General features: G+C 39.2%; 1 protein-coding gene across 1 annotated transcript in view; it reads right to left on the bottom strand.

Moving 5' to 3' along the window:
* Positions 1 to 612: 612 nt before the first annotated feature.
* LOC121151289 (zinc finger protein 717-like) overlaps positions 613 to 18,370 on the bottom strand; it is a 31,736-nt gene continuing 13,978 nt past the window's right edge. Inside the window, exons 3-5 of the mRNA XM_040972598.1 lie at positions 9,806 to 9,932; positions 8,858 to 8,950; positions 613 to 7,199 (exon numbers count right to left, since the gene is read on the bottom strand). Coding sequence (XP_040828532.1) covers positions 4,933 to 7,199; positions 8,858 to 8,950; positions 9,806 to 9,932 — 2,487 coding nt within the window. The 3' untranslated portion in view covers positions 613 to 4,932. The remainder of the gene's footprint in view (positions 7,200 to 8,857; positions 8,951 to 9,805; positions 9,933 to 18,370) is intronic.

Below are 18,370 nucleotides of genomic sequence, written 5' to 3'. Positions count from 1 at the left end.
GTAGACCAATGGGATTATATGATAATAAAATGCTCCTGAATAGTGAGAGTGGAGAAACAAGCCACACACTGGATGAAAATATTTGCAAATTACACATCTAATATTAAAAATATAACAGAGGATCTCATTGGCTATTTCTCAAAATAAGATACACATGGCCAAACTCCTTAAAAAATACATTAAAAGTTCATTAATTAAAAATACATTTAAAAATTCCTTAGCATCACTAATCATGGGTGAAATACAAACTAAGGTAACAAGATTTCATCTTAACAGTTGCTATGAAAAGATCACAGAGCAAAAATTTGTGATGTGGAGAAAAACGAGTCATTTGTACTCTACTGATGGGAGTGTAAATCACTATAGTTTGAAAAACTAAAAATAGAACCAAAATAGTATACAGCAATGCTACATCTAGGTACATGAAATATCTGTACTTTCACTTCCATTACAGTACTATTCAGAATAGGTATATCATAAAAACTACTACACATCAATGAATGGATAAATGGACTAACCCAAGGGAGTTACATTCAGCCTCAAGAGAAGGAAGTCTGTCATTTGCTTCAAAAATGAATGAAAATTAAGTGATATGAGTCCAGCACAAAAAGACAAATAACACAGGATCTCTCACATCTGCAGTATGCAAATATTAAATTTGAGCAATTAGCCAAGGATGATGGTAGAACTTGGAGTTTAGGCAGAAATGGGACACACTGGTCAAAGGGAACAAAGTTTTACATAGAAAGAGTAAGTTCTTGATGACAGTAATGCATTGCACATTTTGAAGTTGATAAGGATGCAATTTCAAATGTTTTCACCACAAAAAAATAAGCCTATGAGTTAATGGACACGTTAATTAGTCTGAGTTGAGCATTTTGCAATGTATACCATTCTTTGAAATAATGCACTGTACTCTAAGGAATGGGTGTATGTAAAGTATGTAAACATATACAGTGATTTGGCAATTTCAAATAGAATTTTAAGAAATTGCAAGATGGGTTTGAAAAGATGGATTGAACAGTAACACTTAAAATTTAGAAACAGAAACATTAACTAAAAGTTAAAGGATGAAAAAATACATTCTATGTAGAAGAACTGTAAGAGGGCTTGATATATTGGTTGACCATCACAATGGACAGCATAAATTCATAAAAATATTATAAGCAGACATTCTGTAATAATAAAGGGTCAATCTGGACAACGTAACAGTTATAGACATACATAAAAAAGTTCAAAATTAAGAGGAAAATAAGGGGAAAGAAGAGAGAAGTGTACTATTCAACAGCAATATTTAGTGACAGCGTTATCACTCTGAATAATGGATGAAAAAACAAGACTAAGCATATACAAATTCTGAACATTACAGAATTACAGATACATGTGTAGCTATAAATATAACCCTATTTTATGATAGGGGATACATCACATCACCCAATAACAAAACACATTCTGTTAGACTGTGCTTGTAATAGCCCATTAAAGACCTTTTGCTAGCTCCTCCAGCAGCCTAACATAAAATCTAACAGATTAAAACCAAACTAGGTTACCTGACACCATGGATCTGAACTGAAACAGAAGGCTGAGAAGTGTACAGAGGCATGGATATGAGAAACAGATTTTCCAAACTGCCAGTGAGACAGAGAAAGAGAGAAATTAGAAAATGTTACAAGATGTTCAAAAATGAAAAACAACATTCAAAATCTCACAGGATTCAAGAAATTAGTCACAAACGTATGTATTTTTAAAAATGTATCAAATCACCTTCCCACATTAAGAATCAGAAAATCCAAAGCAAAGACACAAAGCAATGGTAATATCATGCTCCATGTCCACTAGTGATATCAATCTCACTTTGAATAACAGATGAAACAAGACTGAGGCTATATGATGTTTTAATCAGCATTGGACAATGGATCTATATCTGTAAATATAGACCTGTTTCATAATAGGGGATGTAGGTGATAATTGGTAGACAGTGACACCTCTGCTCATAACCTCTGTACCCAGCCATACTCCTCAGGAACTGTACTGGACCCAATCCTACCCTAGTCATTCCTGATCCCTCTCTGAACTCACATGCATCTGGGACAGTGACACTGTCCCCATCAACCCTGCACCAAGCCCAAAGAAGGGTTATGCCAGTCTGCACACTTGCTCTTGTCCAGATGATTATTGTCAGGTCTGCTCCACCTAGGTCAAGAACTGTAATGAACTGTAATGGGTCTAGACTAGTCCTGTGTTAAAGTGGATAATGAGACTGGTGATCACATGTACTGACAATACTGAGATCCAGGTCACACGCTAAGAACTGTGCTACCACCAACTGCATTCTAAATTCCTTTTCATCCCTGTCTAGAGATCCAAGGGCATTGCAGAAGCTCCAAATGGAAGGTGCTAGTGAGCTGAGACACAAGGACCCAGCATTTCCAGACCACAAATCACAGCAAGTAGGAAACAAGTGAATCCCTACTCACCCACACTGGTGCTCCTTACACCGGTTTATCTGTTGACAAGGCCTGGACAGTTCTCAGCATGCTGACAGAGATTGCAATATGTATAGGATAAGTAAGGACTGGGAAGTGTGCTCACCAAAATCCAAGCTCCTTGTAGAATGGGTTATTACCTCTGCCACCTCAACTATCCTCCCTGACTTCATTTCTGGAATACACAGACCTCTAATAGATGTGACCCGAAAGAAGTATGTTCAGTGGTGCCTTTCCTGCGATCTTGACTCCATCCATACCAAAATGAACACATTTTCCCACTACTATTTTATTTTCAGGACTGGGTTTCCTGGTGACTACAGGAGATTGGGGTAAACAGCTACTACGGACTCCAGGGTTTCTCCACTGGAAAGAGGCTTTGAAGTGGCAACACCAGTAGACTTGCAGCCTGGATGGGCACAGTCTTGGCTTTGATGAGTTCCTGTATGTTTTTTTGGTTAGCTCCTAATTCAATTTCTCCTGCACTGCAGGATATTTACTATGTTGTTTATATTTTCCTGATATGGTGGAAAACATCAATGAAAACTAACATTCTAATGAAATGGCAAGAGTGCATTCTGTTTATTTTTCCCATCCTGTTTTCTCATTCCCTATCTGAACCCAACAGAGAAAATGTGACATTCAACATGGTGTTGATTTATGTACTTGTTTGAAATTTTCTAACACACACACATCACATATGCTAAGGTTGATTTTGTGGGTATAAACATTTAGAATTGCTGCAGAACACTGAAAAGACTAAATTCCTGATTGGCCTAGATTAGATTATTCTGTCTAAAAATATTCTGGCCTCAAAATAAATCATGTAATTTAACATTTTCATAAAATATATAAAACCATTTGTTTCCCTTCAGACACATTCTTATTCAAATATTTCAGGTCTGCATTCTCATGCTTAGCATTTGGAAGATGACAAGGCCCAATGAGACTGTTTTTAAGGGGTGACATGTAGGACCATACTCAAGGTGGATGAATCTTGATCAGATAACCATCACTGCAGCTATGGCACACTTCAAAGTATTTTGTAGTCTGGTCACCTAGAAATCCCCAATAACACACACGTATACTGTTCTACCTCAAGTGGGAATCCAGAAAGATTTATGCTGAATGTGAATCCAATCAATTGAAAAAGGGCTCTGTGAATATGGGATGGAAGTTTACAGAGGTTTTTTTTTCTTAGTTTTTAAAACGAAACATGGATCAAAGTGGGGGCAGATGAAAGTTAAAAGTACTAAAAGGAGATAAGTTTGTCACAATGTTCATTACTGTATTTTTTGCGTAAGAATCTGCGAATAGTCCATTAAATGAAATCAAAGAGGGATCATACAGGTGAGATAAATTTTCCAGGCAAGACTCAATTGCAAACAAGCAAGCCACCCCAACAAAGCGTAAGGAAAACAAAAATAATAAACACTAGCCCAGTAATCTCTGGAAGACTCCTGAGACCTCAGGGCACAACCACATTTTGTTCATAGCATTATTTTACTATATCTTATAAACAGACTCCTGGGAACATATGCAGCTTACAGGGCCAAACAAAACAGGTCTGTGATTATTATGATCAAGAAACCACCAGAGACTGACACCCTGATCAAAAACAATTAAGTATGGCAGCACGTACAACATATGTCCAGCTCATGAGGTGATACACAGCTGGTTTACACTAGAATAATGTGTGGAAGAAATGTTGGGCAAGCAAAGCACAGCCATTGCAAATAACTTAGTAAATGAAGATAACTCAAATATGTGGGTGTTATTGCTTGAATATTAATTCCCAAAACTAATTTGCAAAAGAAGAGTTTTGCAATATGGTCCCATCCATGAGGAGGGGAGGTGGTAAAATTGCAACCTGTATGTTCAAAGGAGATTTTCAAGAACTCATAACCAGTATCAGCTGTTGGTGGGGTGAGGGAGGTGTCTTATTCCCTGTGTGAGTTCCCTTATATCTGTTGGGATATGACTTCTGGAAAAAAGCTCATTACACTCCTAAGACGGTGCCCTTTGTGATTTCAATGATGCTTCTAAAGGTCTGACTTGACAGGTCTTTCTATATTCATTATGCTTTTCCACTGTGAATGCTCTGATGCCTGCTGAAATGTGACATCTTGCAAAAGGTGTCTCCATGTTCTTTATATTCATATTTGTTCATCTCTGTGAGTTCTTCAATGTGCTGTCCTGAGGTCTGGCTTCTGGAAAAGGTTGTTCCACATTCAATGGGTTTTCTCACTTGGATGTCTGCTGAGATGTATCTTCCAGTAAAAGGCATTCCCACATTCAGTATATTCATAAGGTTTTTTCCTTGAATGAATATACTAATGCACAATGAGATGTAATTTCCAGTAAAAAGTTTATTCACGTTGTTTCCCCTGTGTGGTTTCTGTTTAATTGTCACTTATTCTTTCCTGTATTGGGATTTTTTAGGCATTCATACTATTTCTACGATCTCTCCTTTGTTTTCTGTGTGAGGACTCTGATGCAAATCAAGGACTGGCACCTGGTAGGTTTGTCCACATTCATTCCATTTATATGGATTTTCCCGTGTGTGAATTTTGTGATGCACATTGAGAGCTGACTTAGAATAGTATGTTTTCCCACATTCTTTACATTCATATGCTTTTTCACCTGTGTGAGTTCTTTGATGTGTCCTGAGGTGTGACCTCCGGTAATAGGTTTTCCCACACTCATTACATTCGTAAGGTTTTTCCCCTGTGTGAGTCCTCTGATGTATAATAAGGTCTGATTTTCTGTAAAAAGTTTTCCCACACTCATTACATTCATAAGGTTTCTCCCCTGTGTGAGTTCTCTGATGTACAGTGAGGTGTGATTTCCGGCAGAAGGTTTTTCCACAACCAGTACATTCATAGGGTTTTTGCCCTGTGTGAATTCTCTGATGTATAGTGAGGAGTGACTTCTGACAAAAGGTTTTTCCACAATCAGTACATTCATAGGGTTTTTCACCTGTATGGGTTCTCTGATGTACTGTGAGATGTGACTTTCGGTAAAAGGTTTTCCCACATCCACTACACTCATAAGGTTTTTCTCCTGTGTGAGTTCGCTGGTGTATAGTAAGGTCAGATTTCCGGCAAAAGGTTTTTCCACAGTCATTACATTCATAGGGTTTTTCACCTGTGTGAGTTATCTGATGCCTGCTCAGGTGTGATTTCCGGTAAAACGTTTTCCCACATCCACTGCATTCATAAGGTTTTTCCCCAGTGTGAGTTCTCTGATGTATAATCAGATCTGACTTCCGATAAAAAGTTTTTCCACATTCACTGCACTCATAAGGTTTTTCCCCCGTGTGAGTTCTCAGATGTATATCAAGGACTTTCTTCCGGTAAAACGTTTTTCCACATTCATTACACTCATAGGGTTTTTCCCCCGTGTGAATTCTCTGATGTACAGCAAGGACTGATTTCTGGTAGAAGTTTTTTCCACATTCATTACATACATAGGGTTTCTCCCCTGTATGAGTTTGCTGATGCATGCTGAGGCTTGACTTCCTACAAAAGGTTTTCCCACATTCATTACATTCATAGGGCTTTTCCCCTGTGTGCGTCTGTTGATGCCTAGTGAGCTGAGATTTGTGGTAGAATGACTTCCTACACTTTTTACATTCATAAGCTTTCTCATCCGTGTGAGTTCTCAGATGTTGAGTGAGGTATGATTTACAGGAGAAAGTTTTGCTACATTCTTTACATTCATATGGTTTCTCACCAGTATGAATTCTTTGATGCGTCCTGAGGTTGGACGTCTGACAAAATGTTTTTCCACATTCAGTACATTCATAAGGCTTTTCTCCTGTGTGCGTTCTCTGATGTATAATGAGATCTGGCCTCCGGTAAAAGGTTTTCCCACATTCATTACATACAAATGGTTTCTCACCTGTATGAATTATTTGATGTGTCCTGAGATTTGACTTCCGATAAAAGGTTTTTCCACATTCATAACATCCATACGGCTTTTCCCCTGTGTGAATTCTCTGGTGGATAGTAAGGCTTTGTTTACAATTGAAAGATTTCTCACACTGGGTACATGCAAAGGGTTTTTTCTCTGTATATGGCATCTGATTTATGTTGAGACCTGATTTGCTAATGAAAGCTTCATCATAACCAATGTATCCATAAAATCTCTCTCCTGCATATGTTTGCTGATGTATAGGGAAAGCTGATACTTTGTAGAAAGTATCTTTTCCTATTTGAGTTGCCTCTCCAACAATAAAACCTGACATATCACAGGCTATTCCATATTCATTATATTTATAGGGGGTTTCTCTCATGTGAACCTCCTTTGGTGCGAAGAATATTGTCTCCCTGTTGAAGGCATTTACCTGTCCACTATAATCAAAAGGCTGCTGTAAAGGTTGCATCTTGGGGAGCTGACTAAGCTGATCATAGCATGCCAGGGATTTCCCAGTTATATTATGATCAACAAGTTTCTCTTCAGCATACATTTCATTAGGTTCACTAGGGACGATCTCATTCTGATATACTTTAAATTTCTGAGGTCTGATTCCTGAATAATCTTCATTCTTTACAACCATTTTTGAAATGTGGTTTGAATTTAAATCACATGTTTTCCTTAATTCAACTCTCTCCTCGGTTGATGTGCTGTTGTTTACGACCACTACTTCCCAAAAAGTTACGCCTTGATTTTCCTGGCTGGTCCCAGTCAGGTCATCCATTTTCTGAACAACTGAAATGAGAAAAAAAAAAAAAAAAGAAACAAACAAAAACAAACATTTCCATGAACTATATCTCATGGAATACTCATGTAAAGGTAAAGAAACTTCTTCCTATTTTTGTGCCATAGGATTTCCAAATATCGATAAAAGGTACTTATAACAAGTGTAATATATGTGTGTGTGTACATACCTGTAAATATGGGCTTTCTCCTTTATGAATAGAGGGTACACTACTAGATTTTCTAATGTTAAATCATGATTTTTTTCAAGGCCCTTCTTTTTGCTTGTTTGTTTAAAAACCGCACAAAATACTTAAGCCACATAATTTGCTTACTGCCTAAGTAAAGTATGAGGCTTTTCATCAGTGATTTATATTCCCTGTACTTTTCCTCCAGAGTTTCCATGTCACTGTATGTTCTATGCTTGTATTATGCTGAGTTCTTAGATTTGAAAATAGCAAGGTGTTCATGGGTCAGTTTTGTTGAATTATAGTAGAAGGCCATTTGTGTGTCCCCTATGTTGGACCATGTCTTAGACGTATGATGGTCTAGTTTTCACTGCTCTTGCAGAAATGACTATAGGTGTCTTTAGAATTGTTTTGAAACAAATTAGAATTTGTTTTTTCCTACTCTTAAAAAACAAACTCCTTGAGAGTTGCACACATACCTTATCACTTTGTTTAACAATTTTGCAAAAGGGAGAGAATGCATACTTGAACTCCACTCTCAAGCAACTTTCAACCCAAAGCTATCATTTTACATGGCTATGGTACCCAAAATTTCATGGTTCTCCTCTTGGACCACAATTTCCATTCCCCTAATTCTAGCTACTGCTTAGTTTAATGATATCTGATGTTGTAGTCACAAGGGTCATTCCTTGATAAATCTTGTCACTTTCTTGTAATAACTTGCTTGCGCAAGACTGCTTTATAATACTGACTTTGAATGCTAGCTTTAAGCTACTAATTGGCACATTTGGTTTCCAATAGTGTTGTATACTGTTCTAGATTTTATATCACTCTATATATTATATGACAAATTTCAAAAACAGTACCTCAGAATCAGGCTAACTCAGGATAAACATCTCTCTCAAACTATCTTCCCTTTAGACATTTCCTTAAAAAAATAATAAAGCATCCCATTTTTAAATTTTTCCCAATCTGACAAAAAAAATTGCTTGTGGCCCTTACCTGATTACTATATATATATATATATTTGGTTTTACATACTCAAGATAAGATATATCTCCTTATATTGTGGTAATTTTGTCCCTACAGTTACAAAAAAGCCAGTCCCTATCAACTTCCAAATAAGCACTGCAAGAATTAATAAAATATATGAATATATGCCTGAAGGAAAAGTGGGCACAAAAAAACCCCCCAAAAAAACAAAAAACAACAGAATTTAGAAAACATACTAAACTAAGATAAAACTGTACTATAAAACAAGATAAGAATTGGATTTGCAGAAGCTGAAAACAATACTATTCAACAATGACAACAAGAAAATGAGGAACAAAGGTAGAAATGTGAGAGACTTCCTTGCAGGTTTTCTAACGTGTACCTGATAAACACACGGGAGAGATTTGGGTACAAATTGATAAAAACAGCTCACACAGGCAACTGAGCTTTCCCTGTCTGAGCCTCCCAGCCCAGCATGGCATGACTGACCTTGAAGACTCTGTTCTGGTGGTTCTTCTATTGTCCATGGGTCTGCTCCTTGCTCCAACTTGAATATTATATCAGGTTTGTTTACGCAGTATCCTGTTAATGGGAATAATGAAGAAGTTAGCCTCAAGTTATATCAGGTTCTTTTTAGATTTTACTTTTTCATTTATTTTGAGAAGAGGTACAGAGAACAGACAAACTGAGCTCCCATTCACTGGCTTACTCCTCAAGTGCCAAAGGTTAGAATGGGCTAGATTTAGAGTCAGGAGCCAAGAACTCAATTCAGATCTTCCACACGGGTAGTGGGGACCCAATACTTGAGTAATGTTCTGTAATTGGGGGTGCACATTAGCAGAAAGCTGGAATCAGGAACAGAGCTGGGACTCAAACTCAGGTACTCCAATATGGGATGTAGTCATCTAAATCAGCATCTTATCCCCTAGGCCAAACACTCACCCCTAAGTGAGATCCTTTGAAGAATAACAGCTGCTTGGCTTCAGTAGTAGTGCAAAGAAAAGGCCAATTTGAACTTTTTCATTTGAGAATGTTGATACATTCTTCATGGACTGGAATCTTATACCTAAATACCATTAAACCCATAAAGAGTTCATTTATTATTATTTTTCTTTATTTACTTTAGAGGTAGAAAGAGAGAAAGAGAGCATGAATGAGCACCTCTATTTGTTGGTTCCCTCCCCAAATTACCACAACAGCTGGGCCTGACTGAGGTCAAGGCTCAGAGCTGGGGTCTCAATGCAGGTTTCCCACATAGGTGGCAGGAACCAAATTATTTGAGCTACCTTTCTGGCTGTGGCAGAAAAGCTGGGTATCGAATCAATGTCCTCTGAAATGGGACACAGGTACCTTAAACAGAAGGTAAGTGCTAACCCCCCTAAAAGTGATAATTTGTTCAAGAAGGCATTCTGTGTGCTGCTGGGGAGCTTCACTTACCCAAAGACATCAGGCTGTTGTATGTCTCCAGCATCACATCTCTGTACAGGGTCTTCTGAACATTGTCCAAGTCTTGCCACTCCTCCCAGGTGAAGTCCACAGCCACATCCTCAAATGATACCTGCATCTGTAACAAAACATTTTTCTGTATCATAGGAGCACTTAGTTACAGAACACAATGTGAGTTCATTCTTTTGTCTGTGTGTTTGTGTATGTCTTTTATAAGACTAAGCCTTTCACTATCTTCTTTGTAATATCAAAAGCACAACAATACAGTTTCTGTCATATCTATAACTGTCCTTAAGACAAATAAAATCCTTACTGACTCTGCAAGAAGCTGCTGGTCATATCTGAAGACACAGATAGAAACATCTGTAATAACAAGCTTGATGTAGATTAGGGTAACAAAGCAGTAAAGATGTTTTTTATGTATTACCAAGTTGTATTTCATTGAATCACCCAAGATTTTCAGATCTTCTATATAAATTTATCCTCATGAATATGAAGCAACAGAGAGCAGGTTAGGAAAACATAACACACACCAAGTGAATAAAAGTATATGCAGCACTATGCCTAAGTCAGAAATATGAGACATAGTCAGTAAACATATTTAAGGAACTGGTAACTGAGTGATCTGGTAGGAGCTATAGTTGACATACTGTCAATAATTAAAATTGTACTTCCTTAACTTATATTTTAAAGATTTATTTTTGTTGAAAAATTTATAGAGAGAAGGAAACAAAAATCTTCCATCCACTGGTTCACTCCCCAAGTAGCCTCAATGACCAGAGCTGAGCTGATCCGATGCCAGGAACCAGAAGTCAGGAGTCTCCCATGAGGGTGCAGGGTCCCAAGGCCCTTGGCTATCCACAACCACCCTCCCGGGCCACAAGCAGAGAACTGGATGCAAGTGGAGCAGCTGGGACACAAATTGGCACCCACATGTGATTCTAGTGCATTCAAGGCATGGATTTTAGTTATTAGGCCATAGCACTGGCCCATTTCCTTAAAATTTAAAGTAACTTCATAAGCATTCTTATAATTATTTCCAACATCCAAAAGTGTCACTATTCATATAAGAAAGTGATTACTGACTTCCTGAAACAGTCAGTGCAAATAATGAAGGACCAGTAAAAACTAGTGAAAGTCATCTCCTGGAAGGAGAATTGGAAAGGCTCAAGGGACAGTTACCGGGGAAGAAGCCAGAATAAGAAATGGTTAGTTAGCATCAGAGCACACAGTAGTAAGAAAACAGAATAGGCAATTCAGTGCAAAACAGACAAAATGGGTAGAGATGCAGAAACCAAAATCAGTACTAATTTGTGCAGAGGATAAAAGTGGAATTTCATTCCACTCTATCTACATATGAGCAGCTATGTAGATACTGGCAGTATAAACTGAAATTGGGAAAGAGAACAAAGAGTATTATGTAAACAAGTGAGGATAATCTTAGAAGTATTCTTGGAAGTTTCTGAGAAATTTCCAAGATACATGGGGTTGTTCAATTGGCAACCGAGTGTGTGAGCCACAGCTCAGATGAGATCTAGCTGAAGACAAAGGTGTGGGAATCAGGATGGCCCATCAGAATGAACGAAGTTAAGGGAAAGGAAGAAGAAAAAGAACAAGCATAGAACCTGAGAACACACTGACATTTACTGACAGAATTGGAAATACAGAACATGAACACAGAGAAGATGATCCAGTATTTATTGGAGAACTAACAAGAAGCTTAAGATTAAAAAATCTTTTAATTAAAGTTAATAGGTACAATTTAAAAATTTTTTGTATCAAAATAAAGTTGCATTTCAGTTTTACGCTCCACAAATGTTTCTAAGCACCCTTACTCATTTATCATATTCATAGCTGCTTGGGGGTGGCAGAAACTCACTATCAACCATGCAGATATGATGAAGTATCCTTTGAAATATCACCCTATCTTAAAGTAGACCCTTAACGAATAGCTGCGTGGCCTTCTTCACATTTCATTATTATTTGAAAGGCAGGGAGAAAAACAGATATGTCCTACCCACTGATTCATTCCCTAAATGCTAGCAACAGCTGAGAACTGGTTCAGATCAAACCCAGAAGCCAAGAACTCAATCCAGATCTCACAGGTAGGTGGCAGGGACTTCAGCACCTGCGCTTCTCAGGGTATGCACCAGCAGGAAGCTGGAATCAGAAACAAAGCTGGGGCTCAAACTCAGACACTCTGATGTCCAATGTGGGTTTCCAGGCAGCGTCTTAACTGCTGCTTCAAATGCTTACTCTGTTCACAAAGCAGCACCTCAGTTAAAGAGGCAACACTGGGATGAAATGCTTCATCACTGTAATTATTTAGCATATCACTCAATCCAAATGAAAAGAAAAAAAAATAGAAACAGCTTACATTCAATTTATAAAACTAAAGGTAATTTCTGAAAATTGCTATAAATAACGTGGTTCTATAAACATGTAAAACTTGTCAGATAGACAGGCATGCAGCCTAACAGTTATGATGCCCTTGTTCTGTATAAAGTATTTGGGATCAATAGCTGTTTCTGGCTATTGATTTCAGTTTCATGATAATGAAGGCATGACTCAAATGATTAGGTTTCTGCTATCTTTGGTTGTCTACATCCCAGCACTGGCCACTTCAGGCATTTAGTGAGTAAACAGCTGATGGGCTCTCTATTTGTGTCTATATGAGTCTTTGCTCAAATTTCTTTCTTAAGCTTTCATATGTACGACAACACACATGTTAACAGATGCAAGAAAAAGGTGAAATAGCTGGTAACATATTGAACATTAAAACCCTGGTGCAGACACTGTGGTACAGTGTGCTAAGCTGCTGCTTGCAACACCCACATTCCATAACTAAGTGCTAGTTCAAGACCTGGCTACTCCTAATCCAGCTTCCTCTAATGCAGCCTAGGAGACAGCAGAAGTTGGCCCAAATTCTTGGGACCATGCCACCCATATAAGAGACCAAGAAGTAGAAAGTAATTATGGGTTCCTCACTTCAGCTTGGTCAAACCCTTACTGCTGTGGCCATTCAGAGAGTAAGCCAGCAAATGGAGAATGAACCAATCTCTTTTCAAGGAGTTGAAACAAAAGTCTTCTAAACACTGTTTGCTTTTATGTGAAAGAGTTACAGAAAGAGATATTCCATACACTGGTTCTCTATCCAAATGGCTGAACAGCCAGAGCTGAACCAGTCTGGAGCTGGAAGCCAGGAGCTTCATCCAGGTATCCCAGATGGGTCCTGAGACCCAAGCACCTACGCTATCCTCTGCTGCTTTCCCAGGCTATTCACAGGGAGCTGGATCAGAATTGGGGCAGTCAGGACATGAAATGGCACCCATATGGGATGCTGGCACCGCAAGCAGAGGATTGGCCTGAAGGTCAAAATGCCAGCGCAAATCTAAACATTCTTTACATATCAAAAGTATACAACTGACTTGTATGAGAGGAGAGGGGAAAAAGATTAAGCAATTGAAAAGGCATATCCCAGGGGCCCGGCGCGGTGGCGCAAGCGGTTAAGTCCTTGCCTTGCACGCCTGGGATCCCATATGGGTGCCGGTTCTATCCCGGCAGCCCCGCTTCCCTTCCAGCTCCATGCCTGTGGCCCGGGAAAGCAGTCCAGGACAGCCCAAGGCTTTGGGACCCTGCACCTGCGTGGGAGACCCGGAAGAGGCTCCTGGCTTCGGACCGGCATAGCATCGGCCGTTGCGCTCACTTGGGGAGTGAATCATCGGACGGAAGATTTTCCTCTCTGTCTCTCCTCTCTGTATATCCGCCTTTCCAATAAAAACATAATAAAAATAAATCTTTATAAAAAAAAAGAAAAGGCATACCATTTTCACAGCCAAGAAAGTTCTACATCATAAATATCTCCACTATATCTAGGTAAACAAGTTAGATACTATCCTACTACAAGCACATCGTTAGATACAGGCACAGTAACTTTAAAAATTCATGTGCCAATTCAATGTGTGTGTGTGGTAGGTTATACTTGTGCTCCTAACAGATGCCATACTTTGAGTAGTTTAAACAAGCAATGTTTCTGTTTCCGCAATTCTACAGGTCAGGAAGTCCAAGATTAAGGTGTCGGCCAAGTTAGTTCCTGGTGATATTGCTCTTTCTGGTTTACAGATGGCAACTGAGTCTGTGTCAGTCCTCCTCTGTGTGCTTCTGTGGTGACTGCTCTCTCTCCCCCATCTCCTCTTTTCCTTTCTTTCTAAGGTCGCCAATTCTTAAATCCTTACGATTTCTTGGAGCCATATGATCCAAGCCGTATCTCTTCAGTCATAATGGGTTTACGACTGGACTTTAGTATAAAAAGTCTGAGGGGCCTAATCCACTGAGTTAAAGGTATGGTGTCCTTATCTGTAAAAGAACAGAACATCCCCTTTAAATTTAAAGTTTATCATAGGGCCTGGCATGATGGCTCAGTAGCTAAATCCTCTCCTTGAAACTGCTAGCATCTCATACGGGGAACAACAGTTCATGTCCTGAGTGCTCCACTTTCTTTCCCTGCTTGTGGCCTGGGAAAGCAGTCGAGGACAGCCCAAAGCCTGGGAACCCTGTACCCATGTGGGAAACCCCAAAGAAGCTCCTAGCTACCAGCTTGGGATTGGCTCAGCTCTGGCTCTTGTAGTCATCTGGGAAGTGAACCAGCAGATGGAAGATCTTTATCTATGTCTTTCCTTCTCTCTGTAAATCTGCCTTTCCAGTAAAAATAAATATATCTTTAAAAAAAAGCTTTGATCTTAAAATACATAAGTGTGAAAGAAAATCAGACTTCATTTTGTGAAACAATAAGAAAAGATAACCACTCTATCTTAGTTGCTCAAAATATACCCTCATCAGATCATCCTATCCATTTCCACTGTTCTCTTTCACACAACACCATAAACCATAAAACCACTGTGGGGTTTATAACATAAACCAGTAAAATACATGACATACAGATTAAAGGAACTGGGAATAGATAAATGGTAATATTTTGCCATAAACATCCTATATATGAAGAGGTATAATACTATTGACTTACTATAAGTCAAAGAAGGACACAGTGAACCATAAAAGCAATAAAATTACAATAACAGGGCACGGTGTGGTAACCTAGTGGCTAAAGACTTTGCTTTGCATGCACCAGGATCCCATATGGGCACCAGTTCTAATCCTGGCTGCTCCACTTCTTATCCAGTTCCCTGCCTATGGCATGGGAAAGCAATTGAGGACAGCCCAGAGCCTGGGACCCTATACCTATGTGGAAGACGCAGAAGAAGCTCCTGGCTCTTAGGTGCAGATCGGCTCAACTCCGGCCATTGTGGCTATTTGGGGAGTAAATCAGTGGATGGAAGATCTTCCTCTCTGTTTCTCCTCCTATCTGTATATCTGACTTTTCAATACAATAAATAAATAAATCTTTAAAAACATTACAACTAATAAATCAACAAAAGAGCTCATGGCCATATAAAAACAGGAAATGGTTTAAATTTGTCATGGAGGCCATAATCTGCCTATTTCTATTTCACATAAATTACTCCTATGAAGGAAAGACATGACTCATGTAGCAAAAAGTAAGACCTGGGAAATCTGAAATATTGATACAGGGTAGAGAAAATAAAAACTAGAAGAAAGACAAGAGAGATTCAGTGAGGCAGACAGATTTTTATAATATAAACAACTTAGAATTCCAACAAACTTATAGCACAATCACCTGATAAACTGAAGAGGAATCAAAATTAAAAAGCAGATGGAGCTGGTGCTGTGACATAGCAAGCTAAGTCTCCAGCTATAGCAATGATATCAACATTGGCCCTAGTTCAAGTCTCGCTGCTCCCTTTTCAGTCTAGCTTTCTACTAATGGCCTGAGAAAGTAGCAGAGGATGGTTCAACTGCTTGGCACCCTGAATCCACGAGGGAGGTATGCAAGAAGATTGAGGCTCTTGCCTGCAGTCCAGCCCAGCTCTGGCAGTTAAGCTACCTGGGAAGTGAGCCAGTAGATGGAAGATCTTTTTGCCTCTCTTTCTCCCACTGTAACTGCCTTTCAAAATAAATAAATAAATTTAATAAACAAGTAAATAATCCTCAGACAGATAAGAAGAAGAAGCAGGCACTAGAAATGGAAGGGGAGGGGTCTGGCTACTGATCACGGCAAGACATGCAGAATTGAGAATTTGAATCCAGGTAGTTAACTCCCTCATATTAAAAAAAAGATGTCCTCTGTGGGATTGAGTGCCCACATTCTCTGTAACACATGATGCATAAGATCCAGGATAGAATCCAGAATCACTACACAAGTAATCAATAAAATATGTCTTCTATGCAAGAGAAAGGAGTACAAAGAAAAAAAAAAGACTCAAATTAACTCAGATGTTGCAAGCAGCAGACAAGATGGTTAATTTTCCTCCACATATTTTCAAGTACTTAATGGAAGATACAAAGATAATGTGTTAAGGAAGATTGCCAGGAGAAGAATAAAAAAGGGGAAATTTGGACTTTCAAAGGGAAAGGAAAAAAGTTAAATGTGATGAAAATCTATTCAACAAACAACTGAAAACATCCTCAATTTTGAGAAAGATCTGGACATGCAAGGAGAGGCCATAATGCCCCAACTAGATATGATTAAAAATATCACCACACATTTACAGCCAAACTCTCAAATGTGAACCAGCGGACAGAAAATCTTTGTGTATATTTACCTTTTCAATAAAAATAAATACATCTTAAAAAAAAATCCTAAAACTTGTCAGAGACCACATCAAATTTCTTCAAGAGAACCCCATTAGATGAGCAGATTTTTCATCAGGTGTTGTGGTACAATAGGTTAAGCCACTAATCAGGATGGAAACTTGCCATATAATAAGAGTGTGTTGATCAAGAATCTCCTCTACTTCTGATCCAGTTTCCCAATAATGTGGTTAGGAGGCACAAATTATAGCCCAAGTACTTGAGTTCCTGCCACTTTATGGGAGACCCAGAGAGAGTCCCTGTTTCCTGGCATCCCAGTCCCTGCTGCTGCTATGATTTAGGGGAGTGAAGAAGTGAATAGAAGATCTCTGCTCTTTCCTTTTTTCCTTCCTCTCCTCCCTTCCTTTTCCCTCCTTTTCCTTCACCTTATCTCCTCTCTCCCATCCCCTCCTCATTCATCTCTTCTATCTTCTTTTTATCTAAGATTTATTTTATTCCCATGTAAATGGCAGAATCCCAAAGACAAGGAGAGATGGAGAGAGATCTTCCATCTGCTGGTTCACTCCACGAATGGCTGCATTGGTTAGGGTGATCTGAAGCCAGGTCTCCCATGTGGAGGCAGCGTTCCAAGGATGTGAGTCATCCTCCATTGCTTTCCCAGGTCTTAAGCAGGAAGCTGGACGGGAAGTGGAGCAGCTGGGGGTATAACCAGCGACCATATGTGATCCTGGTGTTGGGAGGTGAAGAGGTAGCCTGTGAATCACCATACCAGCCCCTCCTTTTCTTTTTAAACTCTACATTTCAAATTAGTAAAACTGAAAAAATAAAAAAAAGTACAAGCCAGGAGGAATTGGAATGACACCAAGTTCTGAAAAATAATAATGGCAGGCCAAGAATATGTGCACCATCTTGCATAAATGAAGATACAAACCTCCCCAAGACTAGCAAGAACTGAAGGAATTTGACATCATCACACCAGTATTACAAAAACGACTTAACTATGTCCTATGTTTATGAACAAAAAAAGACAACTGCTAGCATACAAATATGTGAACGTATAAAACTCTCTAGGGAAAGAGCAAAGAATAATCATAATAAAAACGAGGATGGTGTAGGTGCTGCAGTACTGAAAGCTGCCATTGCAGTGCTGTCATCCCTGTGGGTGCCGTTTCAGTCCTGGATACTCTACTTCCTATCCAGTTTCTTGCTAATGTATCTGGAAAAGCAATGGAAGTTGGCTAAAATCTGGGTTCCAGTACTGGGAAAGCAGTCAAGGTCAGCCCAAGACCTTGGGCCCCTGTACCCATGTGGGAGACTCAGAAAAGGGTTCCTGGCTCTTGGCTTCTGATCAGCTCAGCTCTGGCTGCAGTGGCCACTTGGGGAGTGACTCAGCAGATGGAAGATCTTCTCTGTCTTTCCTTCTCTGTATATCTGCCTTTCCAATAAAAATAAATAAATCTTTAAAAAAAAAAACTCACTTCACAAGTAAAAACAACGAAAGTGAAAAGCAGCAAAAAGATACTCCATGTGTATGGCAACCAAAAATGAGTGGCTTCACTGAGAGCAGACCAAAAAACCCTTAAGTCAAAATCTGAAAGACAAATGTGGCCACTAAATAATAATCAAAAGGTCGATTCATAAAGAAGTGAAGGTCAGCACTGTGGTGGACAGGATTAAGTCACCACATGAAGCAAAAGCATCCCATATCAAGTATCAGTTCAGGTACTGGCTGCTCCACTTCTGATCCAGCCTCCTACTAATGCGCCTGAGAAAGCAGCTGAGGATAGGTAAAGCACTTGAGCCTGGCACAGACATGGGAGACCTGCATGAAGTTCCAAGATCTTGGCTTCAGTCTGACCCATCCCAGTCACTGCTGCCATGTGGGGC

Source organism: Ochotona curzoniae, unplaced genomic scaffold, assembly GCF_017591425.1.
Source record: "Ochotona curzoniae isolate NIBS_2020 unplaced genomic scaffold, NIBS_Ocur_1.0 contig_2318, whole genome shotgun sequence".
NCBI lineage: Eukaryota > Metazoa > Chordata > Mammalia > Lagomorpha > Ochotonidae > Ochotona > Ochotona curzoniae.
The sequence above is the reverse complement of the archived record's forward strand: the minus strand, read 5'-3'. Positions and strand labels throughout refer to the sequence as shown.